The 24,888-nt window shown below is 39.5% G+C and overlaps 1 protein-coding gene across 1 annotated transcript in view; it reads left to right on the top strand.

Annotated features, from left to right (window-relative positions):
- Nucleotides 1-24,888, top strand: part of EPRS (glutamyl-prolyl-tRNA synthetase) — a 64,866-nt gene that overhangs the window by 21,614 nt on the left and 18,364 nt on the right. The window contains exons 13-19 of the mRNA XM_010853268.1: nt 4,160-4,270; nt 7,549-7,685; nt 8,681-8,888; nt 9,348-9,460; nt 10,798-10,915; nt 12,206-12,562; nt 20,651-20,884. Of these exons, the coding sequence (XP_010851570.1) occupies nt 4,160-4,270; nt 7,549-7,685; nt 8,681-8,888; nt 9,348-9,460; nt 10,798-10,915; nt 12,206-12,562; nt 20,651-20,884 (1,278 nt within the window). The remainder of the gene's footprint in view (nt 1-4,159; nt 4,271-7,548; nt 7,686-8,680; nt 8,889-9,347; nt 9,461-10,797; nt 10,916-12,205; nt 12,563-20,650; nt 20,885-24,888) is intronic.

Consider the following 24,888-nt stretch of genomic DNA (forward strand, 5'->3'; position numbering starts at 1 on the left):
AGACTTGGCTAACTCCATTCACCTGTTCCCTTGTGTACTTAGAGGACATAGTCTTAAAGATACATGTTTCGTTGAATAATATCAAAGGTTTGTTAATTATAATTCCTGTGTATTATTGAATCTAGCTTTAAGAAAAAAACTGTTTTGAATAAAAGTCAAATGAGGAATACTGCATATTGACCTTGTTAATTGGAAGCAGATGCTTAGACACTATAATAAGGCAAATCATTAAAGTGCCATGTTTTAAACTATGGTTTCTGTGATTGTGTTCTGTAAATTCTTTTTTTTTTTTTTTTTTTTGTATTGCTGCTTGATTGTGCTGATGCCTTGCTTCAAAAAATAGATGCTTGTCTCGCATGTGTCTTGAATTTATTTTCTTTAGTCTTTTGTGTTTAGTCAGTTTTTGGATACATAAGGGAATTATTAATTGGTTCTCTTTGTTGCTGCAGTTACTAATAAATACACTCGAAATTAACAGGCAAAGTTAACATTGGTATTTGTTACATTAATAACCCATGTACACTTAGGTTCAAATATGAGAAATACATTTCACTACAGGCCAATAATTCTGTAGGGTCTGTTAAGTGAACACCATATTCCCCTATCTTTCCTTCCATTTTCTTTCCTTAGATAAATCACATTCAGCTCTTTCAGACAATTTTTTTGGTATTAGTTGCCTGTATCTCTAAATGATGTGTGTGTTGCTACTTCTTGATTTTTGTTTGTTTGTTTGTTTTAGGCATCATCACAATGGAAGATGAAAATTTAGGTGGTCTGCTTTTTCTCATAACTTGTGGGCTTTCTTGTGGCTAATTGTTTCATTTTGTTTCCCTCATTTATTTCATTTTCTCATTCTGTCTTGGACTCTCCACAAGCTGTCTAAATTTTCTACCAGAATGTTCACACGCCTCAGGTATTTTTTCACCCTGGAGACTTCTCTGCCAGGGCCTTTGGGGCTGCGCACATCTGATCCAGATGAGAGAATTGCTAACTTCTGAAGCCCTGCCGTCTTCACAGGTCATTCTTCCTCCTCATCCTGGAAATTCCCTGTGCTTTTGTTCTGAGCTGGGTCATCTGGTTCATGGGTCTTCCTTTTCTTTTTCTTGCCTTTTTGCTTTGCTGTACTGTATCCTCTGTAGCTCCCTGGGAAGGGGAGCATGGGATGAAGATTGTTGAGACGGTGTACAGGAACAGCTTCTTCACTTTGAAATTTCACAGTGATGTGCCTTGGGCTGGGTCTGTTTTCATTCCTATGCATTGGAAGAACATGTGGCTTCCAGACTGAAAACTCATTCCTTCAGTTCTGGGAAATTTTCTTGAAGTCTGTTTTTTTTTTTTTCTCTACTGTTTTGTCTGTCTTCTTTCTGAAATGTTTCTTGAGCACATGTTGGGCCTCTTGGACTATTTCTCTAGTTTCTTTTCTCTCTTATTTTCCATCTCATCTTTTGGCTCTCCTTTCTGGTAGATGTACTCAGCCCTGTCTTATCAGCTTCTATTGAGCTTTTCATTCATGCTCTCTTATTTCCAAGATTTCTCTTTTGTGCTCTGAATTTTCAGAATAACTTCCTGTTCTATTTCATGGTTGTAATATTATCAAATGGCATTTTTTCCCCCATGTAACATCCTCCAGGTTGTTTATTTTGGTTTTTCTTTGATAATAAAGGCATTTCTCAGATACCTGGCTGGTGAGCCTTGGTTATCTGCTCATCTTTAACACATTGACTGAGAGAGGGTTAAAGAAGACTAGGCTTGTCAGCTGTACCCCTCTGTAAGGTAGTCTGGTGGGGCCAATTAGTTGAAAAGCCTCCATTCAGTAACTTTCTGTCTTATCTCTTACACTAGGCAGTTTTTCCAGAAGAATTTCTTTAAGCTGCCAGAAGTGTGAAGGCCTGACTGCCAGGGTTTTGGAGCTGACCAGGGGAAGACTCGAGCCTTGATACCTAATATTACACCTTTTCTTAATACCGTGGTCTTAGTGCAGAACCCTCACCTTCAGAGGAAGAGACTCTGGACTCTTTGGAGTAATTTGAAACCACTGATCCAAAGATTTTGAGAATTGTGTACAATTTTAGACTGAAAAAAACTTAAATTTTTTTTATTTTTGGCCATGCTATGTGACATACAGGATCTTAGTCTCCCACCCAGGGATGAACCTGTATGCCCTGCATTGGGAGCATAGACTCCAGACTCCACTGGACTGCCAGGGAACTCCCAAGACTTTAAAATCTTCTAGTCAAGAATTCTCAAACTTGTCTGATCCTAATCATCCTGTGGAATGCTTGTTTAAAAACAAATTTCTAGACTTTACTTCAGATCATTAGAATCATAGTCCTTCAGGGTTAAGTGGCCTAAAAATCTGTGCCAACAGGCTTCCTTGGTTGCTCAGTGGTAAAGAATCTGCCTGCTGACGCAGGAAACACGGGTTTGATCCCTGGTCTGGGAAGATCCCACACGTGTGGAGCAGCCAAGCTCCTGCGCCACAACTATTGAGGCCTTGCTCTAGAGGCTGAGATCCGCAACCACTGAAGCCTGCACGCCCCGGAGCCTGTGCCAGCAAGAAGAGAAGCCCCTACAGTGAGAAGCCCATGCCCACAGCTAGAGAGCAGCCCCCGCTTGCTGCAAGCAGAGAGAAAGCCCGTGCGGCAACGAAGACCTGGCACAGCCAGTAAATAAATAAATAAAATTTAAAAAATTCTGTGCCAGCTGGTGCCCTAAGTGATCATTGTTATTCAAGTGTGAGAAACTGTCTTCTGCTCTCTTTGTCAGTTTGAGGGAACTGAACTGCACTGAACTGAAGTAAGTTTCTCAGGTTGGGTCAGCTAGATTTAACATCTTTAAAAGGAGAAATTGTATCTTACTGGCGTAAGTAACTAAACTGAGTAGTCACAAATTAAATCTGTGATCATTCTAACTCAGTAGACGCTGCAGGAAGGAACCCCTTAACCAACAAGGATGACTTTAAAACCTCAGGGAAGGACACAATGAAACAGTTTAGGAGGAGGCTGATGCTGATTTAGTACTGGCATGAAATGTTAATATAAGCAGGTAAGGAGTAGCAATCAAGGTGAAGTTAGATGGCTTTTCAGACTTTTCTTTCTGACCCTCTGCACATGGTTTCTTCTCTAAGTATATCAGAGTTTTACAGAGAAGCAGAAAAATGCTCTCAAAGCAATCAACAATAGCACAATACCAGCCAAACAATAGCAACAACAAAAAACCCAATATAAACCCAAACAAACAGAACCAGGTTTAATTAGCCATACCACTATTTCCTGCATCCTTCTAATGGGAAAAAAGTGACTGTTACTACTTTAGTTATCTATTTGACTTGTCATGTGCTTCTGTCTACATTTTTCCTGCAAATGCTTTCTCTAAATACTGCTGTTGTGATTGGTCATCATGGATAGTTTTAAATTGAATAGAGAAGTGAGAAAAATACACCAGATCCAGAAGGGGATGCTGCTCCTGTTTTGGTGGTAGAGGAAGTTAGAATGTAATGGTTACCACCATTCATTCATTTCACCTGGGAATACATATCCATTTCGTGTAAGTTCCAGGCCCTTGCTAGGTACTGGAAACACAGTGGTCCATATATATATGTGTGTGTGTGTGTATATATATATATAGCATGCAGACCAGGAGAAATACCGCGTTTACTTTTAATCTATAAAATTGCCTTATTATAGTGACCTAATGCTATTTGCTTTTGATGGTGGTGTGTTGCCTAACACTGCTTATAGAAAATATCTCTATTCCTTCACAACAGTCTTCTCTAACAATACAAAATGGAGTATCACATTTACCTGTAGGATTGCTATATCACCCCACAAGATAATTTTGCTTTCAAATACCAGAGTTAAAAAATTATTTTCAAAATATTTCTTCTCATATTATGCTTTAACTATTGGTTTCTTTTCACTTGTCGGTAGTTTTTCTTGGAGAGGAACTCTAAATTCTTCAGGTAGTCTTTGCTTATGATTATTGTTTTTTTCCCTACTTGACTACTTAAACATTAGATAACAGTTAGCAGGTAAACCAAAAATTAGTAAATGCAGTAACAAAGAATACCAGTTAGTAGTCCTGTGCTATTACTTATTTTATTGATGAAGTTTTTAAAAAATTTGTGACTTGTTTTAACACAAGGATGCCTTTGTTGCAGGTTATTGACCCAGTGGCTCCACGATACGTTGCATTACTGAAGAAAGAGGTGGTCCCAGTGAACATCCCCGAGGCCCAGGAGGAGATGAAGGAAGTTGCCAAACACCCGAAGGTCTCTGTCCAGTTTCACCAGTGATGTCCTATCTGTTAAAAAGGGCGCAGGATAATCATGGGGAAAGTGTGCTGAGGTGGCAGTAGCGTGACTTGGGGATAATTTCTATCCAGCATCATTTGTCAGGATTTCACACTAATTTTTAAGTTTTCTTCAAATTTTTTATACAATTTTTAAAGGTTGCTTTCTGTTTATGGGCTTCCTTGGTGTCTCAGATGGTAAAAAAATCTGCCTGCAAGGCAGGAGACCTGAGTTCGATCTTTGGGTTGGGATGATCCCCTGGAGGAGGGAATGGCTACCCACTCCAGCATTCTTGCCTGGAGAATCCCCATGGACAGAGGAGCCTGGTGGGCTACAGTCCATAGGGTCGCAAAGAGTCGGACACGACTGAGTGACTAACACTTTTTGTTTACAGTTACTGCAGGATGGCTGTATTCCCCTGTTGTGCATCCTTGAGCCTCTCCTACGCCTGTTAGTTTGTATCTCTCACTCCCTCACCCCTGTATCATCCTGCCCCTGCCTGTTCTCCACTGGTAACCACTAGTTTGCTGTCTGTGTCTGTGAGTCTGCTTTGTTGTTGTTGTTGTTATATTCACTAGTTTGTTCTGTTTTTTAGATTCCCCATAGAAGTAATATCGCACAGTGTATCACTTTACTTTACTTTGTTTTTATCTGACTGACTTTGCTGAGCGTGATGCCCCTCATGTCCATCCATGTTGCTGCAGATGACAAAATCTTCTCTTTTTTATGACTGAATAGTATTCCTGTGTGTGTGTGTGTGTGTGTGTGTGTGTGTGTGTGTGTATACACACCACATTTTCTTAACCATGTATCTGTTGATGGGCATTTAGGTTGCTTCCATTTCTCTGCAATTGTAAGTGATGCTGCTGTGCACATTGGGGTTCATGTATCTTTTTGAGTTAGTGTTTTGGGTTTTTTGGGATATACCCAGGAGTGGAATTGCTGAGTCATATGGTAGTTCTATGTTTAGTTTTTGAGAACCCTCCATACTGTTTTCCACAGTGGCCGTACCAATTTACATTCCCATCAGCAGTGTGCAAAGGTTCTCTTTTTTCCACATACTCACCAACATTTGCTGTTTGTGTTCTTTTTTTGATGATCGCCATTCTCAAAGGTGTGAGGTGATGTCTCATTGTGGTTTTAATTTGTATTTCCCTGATGATTAGTGATATTGAGCATCTTTTCATATACCTGTTGGCCGTTTGCATTTTCTCTTTGGCACAACATCTGTTTGCTTCTTCTGTCAATTTTTAAATTGGCATTTTTGTTTTCTTGATGTTGGACTGTATAGGCTATTTGAGAATTTGACACTAAGTGAAAAGTAAATGATTTTGTGGATTTCTTACTGAGGAAGTTTATTCTAGTAGTAGTATTAATACTGTCCATAGCACATCATGCAGAACTGTTACACTCAGTTGGTGCCTATTTTTTATTTTGTAGAAATAGCACATTAGTGTATAATAAGAATTTATTTCTTCCTGGAAATTTTACATAATCCCTGCTCTTATCTCTGTGTGAAAGCTGAAGATACATTTTTTATTAACTGGGTTGCTCACTGTTGCCTTTGCCTTTAAGCCAAAACATTTGACCTAGTAGTATTGAATCAGAGCTGTGTGCAGAGTCTGTCACACAGCCATTGGCTTTGATTTTGAAAACATCAGTGAAGTGAAAATGATACCTATTTGTCTAAATTGTGACTATAAATCTTAAATACAAGTAGCAGACAGTTTGTCTTAGATAAGCCATGGTTGTTGTCTCACATGGTCATGACTGCTAGGTTGATAATCTTGAAGCAAAAATAGATACTTTTTTTCCAGTTTTGTGAGTTGTCTATAAATATCCTTGTTATATAATGAAGCTTATATCCGTGGACTAACTCAGTCGTGTACTAATCTACCTATAACTATGCTATGCTCAGAGACTAACTCACATACAAGAGAATGTACTTCATTGTTGCTGTTTAGTCGCTCAATTGTGTCCAGCTCTTTGGGATCTCGTGGACTGTGGCCCCCAGGCTCCTCTGTCCATGGGATTTCCCAGGCGAGCATACTGGAGTGGGTTGCCATTTCCTTCTCCAGGGGATATGCTTCATGAAGAGCTATAAATGTTCTGAGTTGTGGCTTTGTGATTGCCTTTCTCTGTATGACATTAGCTTCTTTTAATTTTGAAGACTTTGTTTAGTGATACGCCTAATAAGATTTGGGGAATGTGTGTCTCTCTGTGTGATTGATTTGGCTTTACCTTTGCCTTTTTTTTATCTGATTGGTTCAACCAGGTGAATGGTGGTTCCTGATATGTCATATCGCCCACTACAGTTAGCTTAAATGTGAAGCCAACTTAATGTTTTAAAATCGAAACAGTGATAATAAAGCTTTTAAGGGTGCTTATTTGTTAAAATGGTAGTTATAGTCAGATAGCTTAGTTAATAGTTAAAGAATACATAATAATAAAGAATAGGTAATAGTTAAGTAATTGATTAGGAAGCACTGATGACTGTACCACCCAGTTTGACCTGTGGAATTTTCATTATCATTTTCCTCACAAAATGTTCTATATTTAGCCTGTCTGTATTCTGTTCTGAGCCCAGCATAGCATAAGTTGTTGCAGCATACTGATTTTCCTCAAGGACATTGGTTCATTCAATGAACAGTTATTAAATACTGGTTATTTAAGATTTATTCAAAGGATTTTCTTATACTTCTTGATTTTGCTCAAACAAGAATCTGAAATTTAACCAATGTAGCATTCTTTTTATTCTGCATGTCTCTTTTCTTCATATAATACATACTGAAATGGCAGAAAGTGTATCTTTCTTACATGTATACTGCTGTCCTTAAAATTTGTCTCTAAAACGTGAAACGTCTATTGTTTCCTGCTAGGATGACATCTGTTCCTATAGTGTTGTACAGCCACTGATGAGAAATGACTTTTATTTTCCCCTTTGCTGCAAAAGCAGTGAGATTTTGAGTCTAGCTGAGCAGATTCTGGTTGGAGGGACACAGAAAAGTACTGCTTCAGCCCTAAAAACAAAGAATGAGTGTTTTAGGCTGGAAGTAATCTTGGGGCAGACCACCTCATCTGACTCGATTACATTATTGTGCAGGCATCTGCCCCAGGGTCATTTAACTGGGAATCAGATTGATACAGAGGACTTCTGTTTGTGTGAAGAAATAAAATGAATGAATATAAATTTGCATATTGAGTTCAGTAGTTGAATGTTTCAACCAACACACTGTCTCTTTTTTTTTATCAATCAGAATCCTGATGTTGGCTTGAAGCCTGTGTGGTATAGTTCTAAGGTTTTCATCGAAGGGGCTGATGCAGAGACATTGTCAGAGGGTGAGATGGTTACATTTATAAACTGGGGCAACATCAACATTACTAAAATACACAAGTAAGAACTTTTTGTTTGTTTTCAGATAAATATGGGAGAGAAGTCTGTGATGTTTATTGATTTATTGAAAATTACCTAATTCAGACCCATTCATGATGCTGGCTATTAAATCTCCCCATGCATAGATGCTGCAAATTTTGGACACATTAAATTTTTTTCCCCATATATGTTTCAGTATATTTATAGAGTATCAGGGTATCTTTTGCTTGTGATGTTGGAAATGACTTCCGTGCTTAGTCACTCAGTCGTGTCCAGTTCTTTGCAACTCTGTAGACTGTAGCCCTCCAGGCTTCTCTGTCCATGGGGATTCCCCAGGCAAGAATACTGGAGTGGGTTATTATGCCCTCCTCCAGGGAGTCTTACCAACCCAGGGATCAAACCCAGGTCTCCTGAATTGCAGGCAGATTCTTTACCATCTGAGCCGCCAGGGAAGCCTGAAAATGACTACATGTAGATATAAAAAATAGTTCTACTATTTAGGGCCCCCCTTTTATTATTTAATTCTCAGTATACAATTGCATGATGGGAGAGATCCTTGGGACAGAATTTGTATTATAGCATTCTTTATCCTAAAATCTACTTTAAATTTATTTAGCTTGCCAGTTATTATAGTGGGACATAGTATGTTAAGATTAATTTAGTAGACTGAAATCTCAGTTGTCCCGTCATTACATATATTTCAAGTCATTGCTAAATGTTTTGAAAACAGTATTTTGGCTTTTTTAATGCTTACTTCAGGTGACTTTAAGATTCCTAAACATGTTCATGTTCTTTATTAGATGTATGTGGGTTTGGCACATACTACTATCTTGATAGCAGGGGTTATATTTTATTCATCTCTTAACTAGTTTGTGTCTGGTACCTACCAGAAACTCAGAAAGTGATTGAAATTTTTCCAAAGAAAATTCCGTATTTACTATAGGCAGAGAACAAAATAATGCACTTTTGACAGTGAAGGTTTATTTTCTTAAACTACTTTTCAATCTTATTTTTAGAAGTGCAGAAGGCAAAATTGTCTCTCTCGATGCAAAATTGAATTTAGAGAACAAAGACTACAAGAAAACCACTAAGATCACTTGGCTTGCAGAGACCGAACATGCTCTTCCTGTCCCAGCAATCTGTGTCACTTACGAGCACTTGATCACGAAGCCCGTGCTGGGAAAAGATGAGGACTTTAAGCAGTATGTCAACAAAAACAGTAAGGTAGCCTCCTAAAAGAAACCCTATTTCATCTCCCTCTGTGTTATATTTTCTTTAGAATTAAAAACAAAAAATGTTATTTATTTACTCTTGGCTGTCCTTGGTCTTCATTGCTCTGAGGGCTTTTCTCTAGTTGCAGTGCGTGTGAGTGGGGCTGCTCTGTAGTCGCGGTACGTGGGCTTCTCGTTGCGGTGGCTTCTCTTGTGGAGCATGGCCCTGGGGCACGCAGGCTTCAGTAGTTGTGGGACGTGGCCTCAGTAGTTGCGGCTCCCAGGCGCTAGACTCAGTAGCTGTGGTACATGGGCTTAGTTGCTCCAGGGCATGTGTAATCTTCTGGACCAAGAATTGCTCTTGTGTCTGCTGCATTGGCAGGCAGGTTCTTATCCACTGTACCACCAGGAAAAAGCCCAGTGCTCTGATAATTTTAAGACAGTGTATTTTGGCCTAATATCATCTTTACAGCATGAAGAACTAATGCTGGGGGATCCCTGCCTTAAGGATTTGAAAAAAGGAGACATTATACAACTCCAGAGAAGAGGCTTCTTCATATGTGATCAACCTTATGAACCCGTTAGGTAAATAATGTAACCAGACATTTAAATGAAAATGCTTTAAGTTCTTAGAGTAAATAATATTTCAGAAGATGAAGTGCCACTAAAATAATGTACCTGACATTATTCCCTGTTCCTGTTTCATTTGTTACTCTGTATTTTTTTAGACTTTATTATAACAAGTGTTAACATTGAAATAGCATAATATTAACAACTTTTACTTCTAAAACTAAACCATCTTATAATACATCTTCATGTGGTCCAAGTAAAAAGAAAAAATTTCAGTGTTATCTTTGGATTAAATTATAACTTAACTACCTTTTCTTTATTGTGTATTTTGATTAGGTATATTGTAAAATATAAATAGTGCAACAGGGCCCAGAGGAATGGGAGACTGGAAAGTGATAAAGAGTACAAAGTTTCTTTTTAGGGTGATGTAAATGTTTTAAAATTAGATAGTAGTGATGGTTGCACATATGTAGCCATTGAATTGTATATTTTCAAACAGTGGATTTTTTTGGTATGTGAATTATATCTTGGTAAGGCCATATTAATGGCAGCCCACTCCAGTATTCTTGCCTGGAGAATCCCATGGACAGAGGAGCCTAGTAGGCTACAGTCCATGGCGTCACTAAGAGTCAGACACAACTGAGCGACTTCACATTCACTTTTCACTTTCATGCATTGGAGAAGGAAATGGCAACCCACTCCAGTGTTCTTGCCTGGAGAATCCCAGGGACAGAGGAGCCTGGCGGGCTGCTGTCTATGGGGTCACACAGAGTCGGACATGACTGAAGCGACTTAGCAGCAGCAGCAAGGCCAATTAAAATATACTGAAGAGATATATAGGATTCTATTGTTACCAAATTCTCTTATTTTTACTCTGTGGCCTTTACTATAAAATTTGAAATTTTTTTTTTTTTGCATGTGGATAGTCTTAGGGGTGGTGGATTCTGCTAACTACTGTACCCTTTAGAATTGAGAAATTCTAATAAAATAAATGTTTTATAGAAATTCTTCTGCTTATAAGCAGATTAGTTGTGGTATGTGTGTGCATTTCCTTTAAATCAAGAGTGAGACATGAATATCCACTAATGCCATTTCTGGTGGCCAGAGTAGATATACCTATGTCCTGGACTTATTTAGCAGGTTTATATCCATGAAAGTTCATAAATTGAAAGTTTATGATTAGCACTGTCAATTTTTATTTATATGTTTGTTTTTAAACTACTCTGAAGAAACTCGGATGTGAATAAGAGAAGGGACTTATACTTTGAAAAGCATTAACAGTGCCATTGAATTAATCCAGGAATTCACTTGCTGTTCAGATAAACTTTTTTGTTCCTTCATTTTCTTTTTAGTCCATATAGCTGCATAGAGGCCCCATGCATTCTGATATACATTCCTGATGGACATACGAAGGAAATGCCAACATCTGGGTCAAAGGAAAAGACCAAAGTGGAAACAACAAAGAATGAGGCAAGTAATTGACTTCTATGGATATGTGTCTAATTAGTGATCCTAGGATTTAGACTTTATTTCTTTTTCTTTGCTTTTAAATAAAGTCGTTAATATATATATAATATAAATATAGAAAATATGCAAATTATAAATGTTAACCTTTTAAAAAAGTAAAAGCCTTAAGTGTTAATAACTAATTCAGGGTTGCACTGCTAGTATGTTGGTACTGCTGCTGCTACTGCTAAGTCGCTTCAGTCGTGTCCGACTCTGTGTGACCCCATAGACGGCAGCCCACCAGGCTCCCCCATCCCTGGGATTCTCCAGGCAAGAACACTGGAGTGGGTTGCCATTTCCTTCTCCAATGCATGAAAGTGAAAAGTGAAAGTGACGTCGCTCAGTCGTGTCCGACTCTTAGTGACCCCATGGACTTCAGCCCACCAGGCCTTTCCGTCCATGGGATTTTCCAGGCAAGAGTACTGGAGTGGGGTGCCATTGCCTTCTCCGATGTTGGTACTAGCAGTGGTTTATTCTCAGATTTGGTAGGTGAGTTATAATTTCTTGGGCTTCCCTGATACTTCAGTTGGTAAAGAATCCGCCTGCAATGCAGGAGACCCTGGTTTGATTCCTGGGTTGGGAAGATCTGCTGGAGAAGGGATGGGCTACCCACTCCAGTATTCTCAGGCTTCCCTTGTGGCTCAGCTGGTAAAGAATCCGCCTACAATGCGAGAGACTTGGGTTTGATCCCTGGGTTGGGAAGATCCCCTGGAGAAGGGAGTGGCTACCCACTCCAGTATTCTGGCCTGGAGAATTCATGGACTGTGTAGTCCACGGGGTCGAAAAGAGTCAGACGTGACTGAGTGACTTTCACTTTCACTTTCTCATTTCTTTAGTCTCCTAATGGTAAAGATTTAGGTTCAGGTTTTTACTATGATAAAAAACACTTCGTGAATATCTGTGTACCTCTACCTTTGTTTATTCCTGTTATTTTTTATTAGGATAATTTTTTTTGTTTGTTTTTTTAAGGAATGAGATTGTTCATTTGAACTTTAAGAAAAAAAGTTTTTTGACCGCATTATGTTGCTTGCAGGATCTAAGTACTGTGATCAGAGATTGAATTCAGGTCCCCTGTAGTGGAAGCACAGAGTCCTAACCATTAGACCACCAGGGAATTCCCTAAACAGTTTAAAGAGATTAGCATTTTAAAATTTTGTGTTTAGCTTAAAATATTATAAAATAGTTTGATAAAATTTTGTGTAAAGATATTTAATACAAATTAATAATTTTATTTTTGGTTTTCTGCATCTGTAGGCATCTACACCTCTCAAGACAAGATCGGCTCCTTCTTTGAGTACTTGTGCCACGTCTGAGGATTCCTTGGTCCTTTACAACAGAGTCGCTGCCCAAGGGGACGTGGTTCGTGAATTAAAAGCCAAGAAAGCCACAAAGGAAGATATAGATGCAGCTGTAAAACAGCTTTTGGCTTTGAAGGCTGAATATAAGGAGAAAACTGGCCAGGAATATAAGCCTGGAAATCCTCCCGCTGCAGTAGGACAGAATATTTCTTCTAAATCATCATCAAATATTGTGGAAAGTAAATCTCTGTATGATGAAGTTGCTGCACAAGGAGAAGTGGTTCGTAAACTGAAAGCCGAGAAAGCCCCTAAGGTCAGTATCCTGGAAGGAGTTTAGACACATTGTCGGTAACCTTATGAGGTCCAGCAATCTGGCCAGTCCCATTTTCTCATAAGATGTATTGTCTATAGACTGTCTGATTCAGTACTTTGATGTAACAGTCAACGTTGACTGATGCATGCTTGTGCCAGGCTCTGGAAATATTGATGAGACACAGCTGACCGTCTAGAGGGGGAGCGGGGCTGAAGAAGAATCTTACACAGACTGTAATCCTGGGTGGTATATGTAAATTGCTCTCAGAAGTGTCTGTGGCTGTAAGTGGCAGGGAAGGAAGAAACAGAATATTGAAACCAGTCCTGAAGTAGAAGAAGCCCGTTAAGATGAATGACTTTCAGAGGAGGTACTCTTAAATCTAGGTCTGTGGTTCTCAAGCTTTATTGTGCATCAGAATTATTGGAGAGCTTGCTCAAACACAGGTTGCTGGGCTCCACCTCTTGAGTGTCAGCTCCAGTAAGTCCGGAGTGTGCAGAGGGTATGCATTTGTGAAAAGTTGTCCAGGTGATATTGATGCTGCTGTCCTGGGACTGGATATAGAAGACAGCACAAGCAAAAGTTCAGGGTGCATGCAGGGAATAAAGAATTGTCTGTTGGTGACTATTTCAGATTTTTTTTAGGGGAGTCCTCAAGTGATACCACATTTTGACTGAAGTATACATTTCACTGGGCTTCCCTGGTGGCTTTGTAGTCAAGAATCCACCTGCTGATGCAGGAGACATGAATTCGATCCCTGGGTCAGGAAGATCCCCTGGAGAAGAAAATTGCAACCCATTCCAGTATTCTTGCCTGGGAAACCCCATGGACAAAGGAGCCTGGCAGGCTACAGTCAGGACTTGGAAAAGAATTGGACACCACTGAGTGACTAAACAACAGCAATACATTTCATTTCATTTCAATAATATCTTTAGGCAAAACATTTAGCCAAGTGGGTGGTAGCACTGATTTTGGAACAGGATTGCTTGCTCAAAATAAGAGACAAAAGGAATGGCATCTGTGATAGAAAAATCATGTTTAATAATCAGCATATGTAGTTTCTATACTCAGAAAGTAACGAGATATAAAATATCAAGTTAATAGTACTGTAACTGGATAAGCTACCAAAAATTGTAGAATCTGGGTTGTGGCATGAACATGGAGAGATGTGATGAACCACTGGGCCTGACTTAGGTAACTGGAGATTTGTTCTAAAATGCTCCTGGGGATCTGTTGTCTCATCAGCGTCCTGGGCTTGGGTTGGAGAATGAGTGATTTGCGGTTGTAAATTCCTCACCTCATTAACGAGTTTTTCTGCCTCTGACTGGAGACCTTGTACCCTAAGAGTCTTGTCTGTGGACCTTTGCCTTCTGGTGAGGAGAGAAAATGCTTTGGGGAGATCTTGGGGCTTTGCTCCAACAGTTATTGTTGATATTTTCCTGTCTCTCTCACTGTGAAGTATGAGAAAGTTTTTAATTAGCCTGTTGAAGCTCTGCAGAGCTGTGATGCTCTAAAACAGCTTTGCTTCAAGGAGTGAAGGCTGATAGATGTATTGTTGGGGATATAAATCCTTTGTATTTCCTGTCTTGTGGTGAGGTTAGGAGCATTTTGTACTCTTTGTATATCTCATTTACTAAGCATGGTCCCCTTTCTAGATGTAATTTGAGGGGAAGGACTTTGATCTTTAAACTCCTTCATTCTTAGTAGAATACATTGATATCCTGGGCTGATTTTTAGTTAGTTGCTTGTATGTGGGGTAGTAACAACAGCAGCAAGTATATTGGGTTGGCCAAAAAGTTCATTCGAGGTGGTCCATACCATCCGAATGAGCTTTTTGGCCAACTGAGTACTTAGTGTAGAACCAACTATGTCTCCCATCTTGTTGGGTTAATGGACTATATCCATTGAACAGCACTGTTATGAAAAGCCAACCTGTGGGTCAAAAAAGCACCTAATTTCTTTGGAAATTGGGGAGGTACTTTGACTACATATATTTTGATAATGGTAAGTGTGGTACTGCATCTTACTTCACTGTAGTTTGCATATTGAATGCCTACAGTGTACCCTGTTTCAAAATGTTACTTGTATATATTTTTTTCTCTAAATGCTGAAAGTAGTAAATTGCTCTTTTTCCTAGAGAACCAATTCAATTACTAGGAATGGAAATATTGTAGAGACTCCATCTGGCAAGGCGCACTCTGCACTGATGCTATTTTTGCATTTAATCCTCACAACAACCTTGTCCAATAATATTCAAATAATACTCCTTTTTTTTATTTGTTGGTTTTAGTAGCCAATGAGAAACTGCTTCCTGCAGTGAACATAAAAGTAACTTTGTGAAGTTTGCGAAGCCTAGATTCCAAGTTACTTCCAGTTCAGTTCAGTCGGTCAGTCGTGTCCGACTCTTTGCAACCCCATGAATCACAGCACGCCAGGCCTCCCTGTCCATTACCAACTCCCAGAGTTCACCCAAACTCATGTCCATCGAGGTTGGTGATGCCATCCAGCCATCTCATCCTCTGTCGTCCCCTTCTCCTCCTGTCCCCAATCCCTCTCAGCATCAGGGTCTTTTCCAGTGAGTCAACTCTTCACATGAGGTGGCCAAAGTATTGGAGTTTCAGCAGTTAGAGGCATTCTAAGCACCAGTGGAGGGTGGGGGTCATGGTTTCACTAGTTTGTTACTATTCATTAAGCAAGCCTATGCTGGTTTTACATTCGTGATTTGTCTAAGCCTCTTAAGCATCCATTTCCCACAGAAGTAGTTTTTTAACCACGTCATGTTACCACTCAAGTAAGGAAAGTGGTCGGCTGCAGCTGAGGTTTTATAGTTACAGGTTTCCACGAGAGTTTCTTTCTCTGTTTCTCCCACCCCCTTTTCTGCTTCACGATCAGATTGGTGATTCTGTGTAAGAACCTTTAGGCATGAAGGCAGAATATTAGCATAATGCGGGCAAAGAATAAAAACCTTCACATTCACCCTCAGCTCCCCTTCCAGTCCACCTTCTGCTCCTCTTTGCTCTTCCTCCTGCCCAGTAGGCTTCTGTGTTAAAGTGGTGGATCGGGCAGATAGCGTGTGAGGTGAAATTCAGAATACACCCAAGATTTCATAGCTCTGACTGCTGAGTTACTTTCATAGTGACCTTAACTTTTCAGATTTTACGTATTAACTTTTAAAAGTTTTAAAGCCGCAGGTCCAAAAAATGAAGTTTTGATTTTGAACAGATTTCTCTGGTCTGAAATCTGAGTGAAACGTTTTGAACATGAAATAATACCTCATGGAACAATTTGAACAAATCTTCTGGCCAACCCAATAGTTTTTGAAATGGGAGTCAGGAACTGGTAAATCAAAGTTTTTATGGAATACTTGTGACACTGGAGGACAGGGCTTGCCAAGCTGACCTACACCTGTGTTTTGTGAGCGAAATGTCATTGGAACACAACCACACTTACTAGTTTACATATTTTGTCTATGGCTGTTTTTGTGCTGTAATTCCAGAGTTGAATAGTTGCAGCAGACTTGCAAAGCCTAAAATATTTATTGTCTGGCCCATGCCCTTTATTGCAAAAGTTCTCTGACCTATCCCTTAGAAGAGTTTTCAGAACATTTATAGTTGAGGATTTGTAAAATTGGAGTAATAAATGGCAGCAAAATCAGATGACTACTGCATTAAATATAAATAATAATTCACAGGACTTCTGTGGCAGTCCCGTGGTTAGAAGGCTTCACCTGCTAGTGCAGGCTGTGTGGGTTTGATCCCTGGTCAGAAAGCTAAGATTTCACATGCTCAGGGTCAAAAAACAGAGCATAAAGAACAAGCAAATTGTAACAGATTCAGTAAAGACCTAAAAAATGGTCCACATAAAAAAATTCTTAAAAATAATTCATAATTGTCTGGTCTTGTTAAACCTCGCCTGTGTGATGCGGGTGATCGGAGAAGGCAGTGGCACCCCACTCCAGTACTCTGGCCTGGAAAATCCCATGGACGGAGGAACCTGGTAGGCTGCAGTCCATGGGGTCGCTAAGAGTCGGACACGACTGAGCGACGTCACTTTCACTTTTCACTTTCATGCATTGGAAAAGTAAATGGCAACCCACTCCAGTGTTCTTGCCTGGAGAATCCCAGGGACGGTGGAGCCTTGGTGGGCTGCCGTCTCTGGGGTCGCAGAGAGTCGGACACGACTGAAGCGACTTAGCAGCAGCAGCAGCAGCATGTGGTGTGGGTGATGGTCACTTTTTACTTCTGGAGTTGTAGCATTTTGATTCACAGTACCTTGTATTTAAAAAGTATTTTTAAAACCTTTTTTCCCACTGATCATTGAGGTGCTAAGGCCATTTTGAAAGGTTCTATTCTTGCTAATTTTTGTTGTTGCTGTTCTTACTGTTTTAAAATTGGTTAACTTTTTATTAAAGTTCCCCACTTTTCCCATGGGGAAATGTTTCCATCAAGTGGTTGCTGCAAAAATAGTTTGTGTACTTCTCATGTGTTCCAACCAGCTGTGTTCTCATCCACTTTGTCCATTTTCAGTTATATTTTAATACCCTACTCTCAGGGTTGTTTTTACTTCCTCAAATTCCCATCTTAAACCTTTACTGAAGGTTTTTCGGTAGGCTGTTTTCTTTCTTATTTATTTGCCTCAGCAACTATTTATTGAAAACTTTTTTTGTCTGTTGGCACATTAAGTAAGTTTAGAACAGTCTTTGTCCATTAAAGACTTAAGATCTGTTAACAAGTGCTTATTACATTATGCTGTTGTATAGTCATGTACTGAGTAGTATCATCCAATTCTGCTTTGTAAATGTCTTTTAATGCAGAAAATTAAAATATTAAAAGAAATTATTTTTTTCTCATTCTGTGAGACATATTCAAGTAACAATCACAGATCTCTTTTAAAAAAGCGGTTTTTGTGATGCATTAGCAGGATTCAGTTCAGTTCAATTCATTTGCTCAGTCGTGTCCGACTCTTTGTGACCCTATGAACTGCAGCACACGCCAGGCCTCTCTGTCCATCACCAACTCCTGGAGTCCACCCAAACTCATGTCCATTGAGTCGATGATGCCATCCAACCATCTCATCCTCTGTCGTCCCCTTCTCCTCCTGCTCTCAATCTTTCCCAGCATCAGGGTCTTTTCATGAGTCAACTCTTGGCATCAGGTGGCCAAAGTACTAGAGTTTCAGCTTCAGCATCAGTCCTTCCAATGAATACCCAGGGCTGATCTCCTTTAGGATGGACTGGTTGGATCTCCTTGCAGTCCAAGGGACTCTCAAGAGTCTTCTCCAACACCACAGTTCAAAAGCATCAATTCTTCGGTGCCCAGCTTTCTTTATAGTCCAACTCTCACATCCATACATGACCACTGGAAAAACAAAGCCTTGATTAGATGGACCTTTGTTGGCAAAGTAATGTCTCTGCTTTTTAATATGCTGTCTAGGTTGGTCATAACTTTCCTTCCAAGGAGTAAGTGTCTTTTAATTTCATGGCTGCAGTCACCATCTGCAGTGATTTTGCAGCCCCCCAAAATATAGTCTCTCACTGTTTCCACTGTTTCCCCATCTATTTACCATGAAGTGATGGGACCAGATGCCATGATCTTAGTTTTCTGAATGTTGAGCTTTAAGCCAACTTTTCCACTCTCCTCTTTCACTTTCATCAAGATGCTCTTTAGTTCCTCTTCACTTTTCTGCGATAAGGGTGGTGTCATCTGCATATCTGAGGTTATTGATATTTCTCCCGGCAATCTTGATTCCAGCTTGTGTTTTTTCCAGCCCAGTGTTTCTCATGATGTACTCTGCATATAAGTTAAATAAGTAGGGTGACAGTATACAGCTTTGATGTACTCCTTTTCCTATTTGGAACCAGTCTGTTGTTCCATGTCCAGTTCTAACTGTTGCTTCCTGACCTGCATATAGGTTTCTCAAGAGGCAGGTCAGGTGGTTTGGTATTCCCATCTCTTGAAGAATTTTCCACAGTTTATTGTGATCCACACAGTCAAAGGCTTTGGCCTAGTCAATAAAGCAGAAATAGATGTTTTTCGGGAACTCTCTTGCTTTTTAGCAGGATTAAAATTACCTCTTAAATTTAGATCACTGTCTCATATTTTCTGTAATGTGATGGCATACTATAGTGCTTAAGATCAAGACTCTAGAACAGCAGTCCCCAACCTTTTTAGCACCAGGAACTGTTCATGGAAGACAGTTTTTCCATGGACTGGGGGGTGGGGGGATGGTTTCAAGATGATTCCAGCACATTACGTTTATTGTGCACTTTATTATTATTACATCAGTTCCACCTCAAATTATCAGGCGTTAGATTCTGGAGTTTGGGGATCCCTGTGTCTAGAGTAAACCCTAGATTAAAATTCTCACTCTACCACTTACTGTGTAACTTTGGGTATGGTCCCTAATCTTTCCAAACTTTTACTTTTTTTTTAAATGGATGAGGATTGTTTAGAAAATTAACTAAGATGGTCCATTAAAAGTGCTTAGCATCGTTATCTGGTACAGAGTAAATAGGCCATAAAATGATGGTGACTTGTTTTATGCTTCTAACTCTCTTTCTGTCAAGAATCTTTGGTTACCTTCTAAATCATCAGAAAAGACTGCATAGCAAGTAGTATGATTTCTTCCAGTTTTGAAAAATAATCTGAGTAGATTATTTAGATATCTAGAATATTCCATCTCCTAATTGGAGAGGTATATATAATTTGGTCTTTTAGAATATTTCATTCAGTAATGAAGTGGTTTGCCCATACTAATTTTCTCCTTTGCCACACAAGGGTTTTTTCCTTTGTGAAATGTGTGCCATCTGACTTCAAACTGTCATCAACACCTGCTTATAGTGTAAAATGGAACTTCTTTCAGATAGGCGTCTTTTTGTAGAAATAGTTGCAGGGAAGTCCCTTAACTTTTTCTCTATGTTCTTTCATTTAGTTGATGAAAGATTCTTTTTTTCTCAATTCTGATATGTCTGATTAACTCTCTGTCTTTTTTCTTAGACAGATAGATTTTGCTTTGAAAACACTTTCAGTTCTAAAGACGGTATAAACAAGAGACAGGTCAGAAATACAAATCAGACAACCAGCTCTTTGCAGTTTCTCCTTTTACCCTCTTCTGTGATACCTGCTGCGGCACTCTAACAGGCAGGAAAATTGTATCATAAATAGCTGGACAAGGAAATGTCATTTGATATTTTGCTGATGCAAATTCTTTGAAGATATATGGGTTCTTCCTGTGTCTCTTTGACCCCATCTTAGCATTCTTTCTGTTTCTCTTGGGTTCTTCTTAGCTATTTGGAGCATTGTTAGAATTTAGCAGTAAAACTTGCATAAGCTAATTGGGAGGCACTTTTTCTGTTTTGATTCTTCGGCTTTCCAGTGGTAGAGTATACAGTATAAGTATGTAGTATAGTCTGTGGTTAGATGGTGTCTCTATTCAGGTGCAGTGTCCAGCTTGGCTTGCATTGATGTCCTCTGCCGAAGTCACAAGAATCTTCATTTTGGTTGAGTGTTTCATTCTTCTTCATCATAATTAAGTTGAAGTATCAGAGGTTGATATGTATATGAAGTGAATATCTAAAACCTCAACATACACTCTCATTTCATTGTAAATTTTTAAGAGTGATGTAGTTATTCTTTAGGTGAGCTCATAGTGTGGGTTTTTTCTAGTGGTATATTTTGTGTCTGTTTAATGGGCTGAAGAAAATAAGAATTTGTACAGGCAAATTCTGATTTTGTAAATTCTGACTCCACTATTTACAGTCCCAGGACTTGGAAGCTGACAGTTTGCTTGGATGTTCTCTACTTTGTCTGTTTACATATATGAAGTTAAACGTTACAGTAGTATATGTGTATGTACATTTATGCTTATTTTTATGATTTGTATATAGGTTTATGATACTTATATTTTTAACTTTTCTTTAGCTTTGATGTGTTACTTTAGGCTGATTATTTGACTCCTTTGTGCTTGCATTTCTTCATGATGATTATTTACAGGTATATTTTGGCAGTAATTAATGATTTTTAACATTAATTGAAATTTTCAGAAATTTCAGAAAGCATTAAATATTTGTCTTTTTTGCCCCTTTTCTCATAGGCTAAAGTAAATGAAGCTGTAGAATGCTTACTGTCCCTAAAAGCTCAGTATAAAGAAAAAACTGGGAAGGAGTATGTTCCTGGTCAGCCCCCATCATCTCAAAGTTCAGATTCAAGTCCACCCAGAAGCTCTGAGCCTAGTGGTCCAGAAACACCAGAAGCCAAACTACTTTTTGACAAAGTAGCTTCTCAAGGAGAAGTAGTTCGAAAACTTAAAGCTGAAAAAGCTTCTAAGGTTGGTGTGGTATTATTACGTTTGTGTGTTTTTGTTTTGTACACTACAGGCTACTTTCTTTGGAACGCTTTCTGCCCAAAAAACCTGGTTAACCTCTACTCTTAATGTCAGTTCTCAACTCTTTTATCTTGCCTTTTAGGGAATCGTTTGTTGATCCTTTTCCTACCAACTAGGGTTGACTGGACATGCTCATGGAACTCTGCTGTTCTCTGACAAAACACTTCAGTTTGGTTCAGTCACTCAGTTGTGTCCGACTCTTTGCGACCCCACTGACTGCAGCATGGCAGGCGTCCCTGTCCATCACTAACTCTCAGAGCCTACTCAAACTCTGTCCATTGCATCGGTGAAGCCATCCAACCGTCTCATCCTCTGTTGTCCCCTTCTTTTCCCACCTTCAATCTTTGCCAGTATCAGGGTCTTTTCCAGTGAGTTGGTTCTTTGCATCAGGTGGCCAAAGGAATGGAATTTTAGTCCAAGGGACTAGCTAGAGTCTTCTCCAACACCATAGTTCAAAAGCATTCTTTGGCACTCAGCTTGCTTTATAATCCAACTCTCACATCCATACATACTACTGGAAAAACCATAGCTTTGACTAGATGGACCTTTGTTGGTAAAGTACTGTCTCTGCTTTTTAATATGCTGTCTAGGTTGAGTTCAGTGTCTGACTCTTTAAGACCCCATGGACTGCAGCACGCCAGGCCTCCCTGTCCATCACCAACTCCTGGAGTTTACCCAAATTCATGTCCATTGAGTCGGTGGTGCCATCCAACCATCTCATCCTCTGTTGTCCCCTTCTCCTCTTTGCCTTCAATCTTTCCCAGCATCAGGGTCTTTTCAAATGAGTCAGCTCTTCGCATCAGGTTGCCAAAGTATTGGAGTTTCAGCTTCAACATCAGTCCTTCCAATGAATACCCAGGACTGATCTCCTTTAGGATGGACTGGTTGGATCTCCTTGCAGTCCAAGGGACTCTCAAGAGTCTTCTCCAACACCACAGTTCAAAAGGATCAATTCTTCAGTGCTCAGTTTTCTTTATAGTCCAACTCTCACATCCATACGTGACCACAGGAAAAACCATAGCCTTGACTAAACGGACCTTTGTTGACAAAGTAATGTCTCTTCTTTTTAAAATGCCGTCTAGGTTGGTCATGGCTTTTCTTCCAAGGAGCAAGCGTCTTTTAATTTCACGGCTACAGTCACCATTTGCAATGATTTTAGAGCCCGAAAAGATAAAGTGTCTCACTGTTTCCACTGTTTCCCCATCTGTTTCCTACGAAGTGATGGGACCGGATGCCATGATCTTAGTTTTCTGAATGTTGAGCTTTAAGCCCACTTTCCCACTCTCCTCTTTCACTTTCATCAAGAGGCTCTTTAGTTCTTCACTTTCTGCGATAAGGGTGGTGTCATCTGCATATCTGAGGTTATTGATATTTCTCCCGGCAATCTTGATTCCAGCTTATGCTTCTTCCACTCCAGCGTTTCTCATGATGTACTGTGCATATAAGTTCAAAAAACAGGGTGACAATATCCAGCCTTGATGTACTCCTTTCCCAATTTGGTACCAGTCTGTTGTTCCATGTCCAGTTCTAACTGTTGCTTCCTGACCTGTATACAGATTTCTCAGGAGGCAGGTGAGGTGGTTTGGTATTCCCATCTCTTGAAGAATTTTCCATAGTTTGTTTTGATCCACACAGTCAAAGGCTTTGTCATAGTCAATAAAGTAAAAGTAGATGTTTTTCTGGAACTCTCTTGCTTTCTTGATGATCCAACGGATGTTGGCAATTTGATCTCTGATTCCTCTGCCTTTTCGAAATCCATCTTGAACATCTGGAAGTTCATGGTTCACATACTGTTGAAGCCTGGCTTGGAGAATTTTGAGCATTACTTTGCTAGCGTGTGAGATGAGTGCAGTTGTGCAGTAGTTTGAGCATTCTTTGGCATTATTTTTCTTTGGGATTGGAATGAAAACTGACCTCTTCCAGTCCCGTGGCCACTGCTGAGTTTTCCAAATTTGCTGGCATATTGAGTGCAGCACTTCCACAGCATCATCTTTCAGGATTTGAAATAGCTCAACTGGAATTCCATCACCTCCACTAGCTTTGTTCAAAATGATGCTTCCTAAGGTCCACTTGACTTTGCATTCCAGGATGTCTGGCTCTAGGTAAGTGATCACAGCATCGTAGTTATCTGGGTTATGAAGATCTTTTTTGTATAGTTCTTCTGTGTATTCTTGCCACCTCTACTTAATATCTTCTGCTTCTGTTAGGTCCATACCAGTTTTGTCCTTTATTGTGCTCATCTTTGGATGAAATGTCCCCTTGGTATCTCTGATTTTCTTGGAGAAATCTCTAGTCATTCCCATTCTGTTGTTTTCCTCTTTTTCTTTGCATTGATCGCTGAGGAAGCATTTCTTATCTCTCCTTGCTTTTCTTTGGAACTCTGCATTCAGATGCTTATGTCTTTCCTTTTCTCCTTTGTCTTTAGCTTCTCTTCTTTTCTCAGCTATTTGTAAGGCCTCCTCAGACAACCATTTTGCCTTTTGGCATTTCTTTTTCTTGGGGATGGTCTTGATCACTGCCTCCTGTACAGTGTTGTGAAACTCCGTCCATAGTCTTCAGGCACTCTCTCAGATCTAATCCCTTGAATCTATTTGTCACTTCCACTGTATAATCATAAGGGATTTGATTTAGGTCATACCTGAATGATGTAGTGGTTTTCCCTACTTTCTTCAGTTTAAGTCTGAATTTGGCTATAAGGAGTTCATGATCTGAGCCACAGTCAGTTCCTGGTCTTCCTTTTGCTGACTGTATAGAGTCTCTTCATCTTTGGCTGCAAAGAATATAATCAGTCTGATTTCGGTATTAACCATCTGGTGATGTCCATGTATAGAGTCTTCTCTTGTGTTGTTGGAAGAGGGTGTTTGCTATGACCAGCGCATTCTCTTGGCAAAAGTCTGTTAGCCCTTGACCTGCTTCATTTTGTTCCAAGGACAAATTTGCCTGTTATTCCGGGTAGCTCTTGACTTCCTACTTTTGCATTCCAGTCCCCTATAATGAAGAGGACATCCTTTTGGGGTGTTAGTTTTAGAAGGTCTTGTAGGTCTTTGTAGAACTGTTCAACCTCAGCTTCTTTACTAGTCGTCTCATAGACTTGGATTTCTTTGATATTGATTGATTTGCCTTGGAAATGAACAGAGATCCTTCTGTCGTTTTTGAGATTGCATCCAAGTACTGCATTTTGGACTCTTTTGTTGATCATGATGGCTACTCCATTTCTTCTAAAGGATTCTTGCCCACAGTAGTAGATATAATTGTCATCTGAGTTAAATTCACCCATTCCAGTCCATTTTAGTTCACTGATTCCTAAAATGTCAGTGTTCACTCTTCCCATCTCCTGTTTGACCACTTCCGATTTGCCTTGATTTATGGACCTAATATTCCAGGTTCCAATGGAGTATTGGACTTTACTTTCATCACCCGTCACATCCACAACTTAAACACACTATATTTTAATTATTGTCTCTCTTGGCTGTAAGAATAGAGGCCTGTGTCTATCAGTGCCTGGCATAGTGGAGACCCTTGATGCGTACTCTTTGTGTGACTCATGCCCCTAAAGCTCTGTCAGTCTCAAATGGCAGCTTTTACTTTGAACTTTTGGGGTAGTTTGCGCTTGTCGTATTATACCATAGGAGGAGGGTTTTTTGGTACAAATTCACATGAGTGGAAAACAATCATTACAGGTTTTGAAGTTTAACCAGTAATACAGAAGCTTGATTACTGTCATTTTTATAATTGTGAAATGTTCAACTTCTGTCCTGTAAAGACTCATATTAAATTGCAGAATACATGTTATATCTAGTGCTTTCCAGTAGAACTTTCTGAAATGATAGAAATGTCTTCTAACTGTTCTGTCCAGTACCGTAGTCACTAGCCTCTGGAACCGTTGAGCAGTTGAAATGGGGCTGTTGTGACTGAGGAATTGAATTTTTAATTTTATTTAATTTAAA

The sequence above is a fragment of the Bison bison genome, unplaced genomic scaffold (genome assembly GCF_000754665.1).
Source record: "Bison bison bison isolate TAMUID 2011002044 unplaced genomic scaffold, Bison_UMD1.0 scf7180017864325, whole genome shotgun sequence".
In the NCBI taxonomy this organism is placed as follows: Eukaryota; Metazoa; Chordata; class Mammalia; order Artiodactyla; family Bovidae; genus Bison; species Bison bison.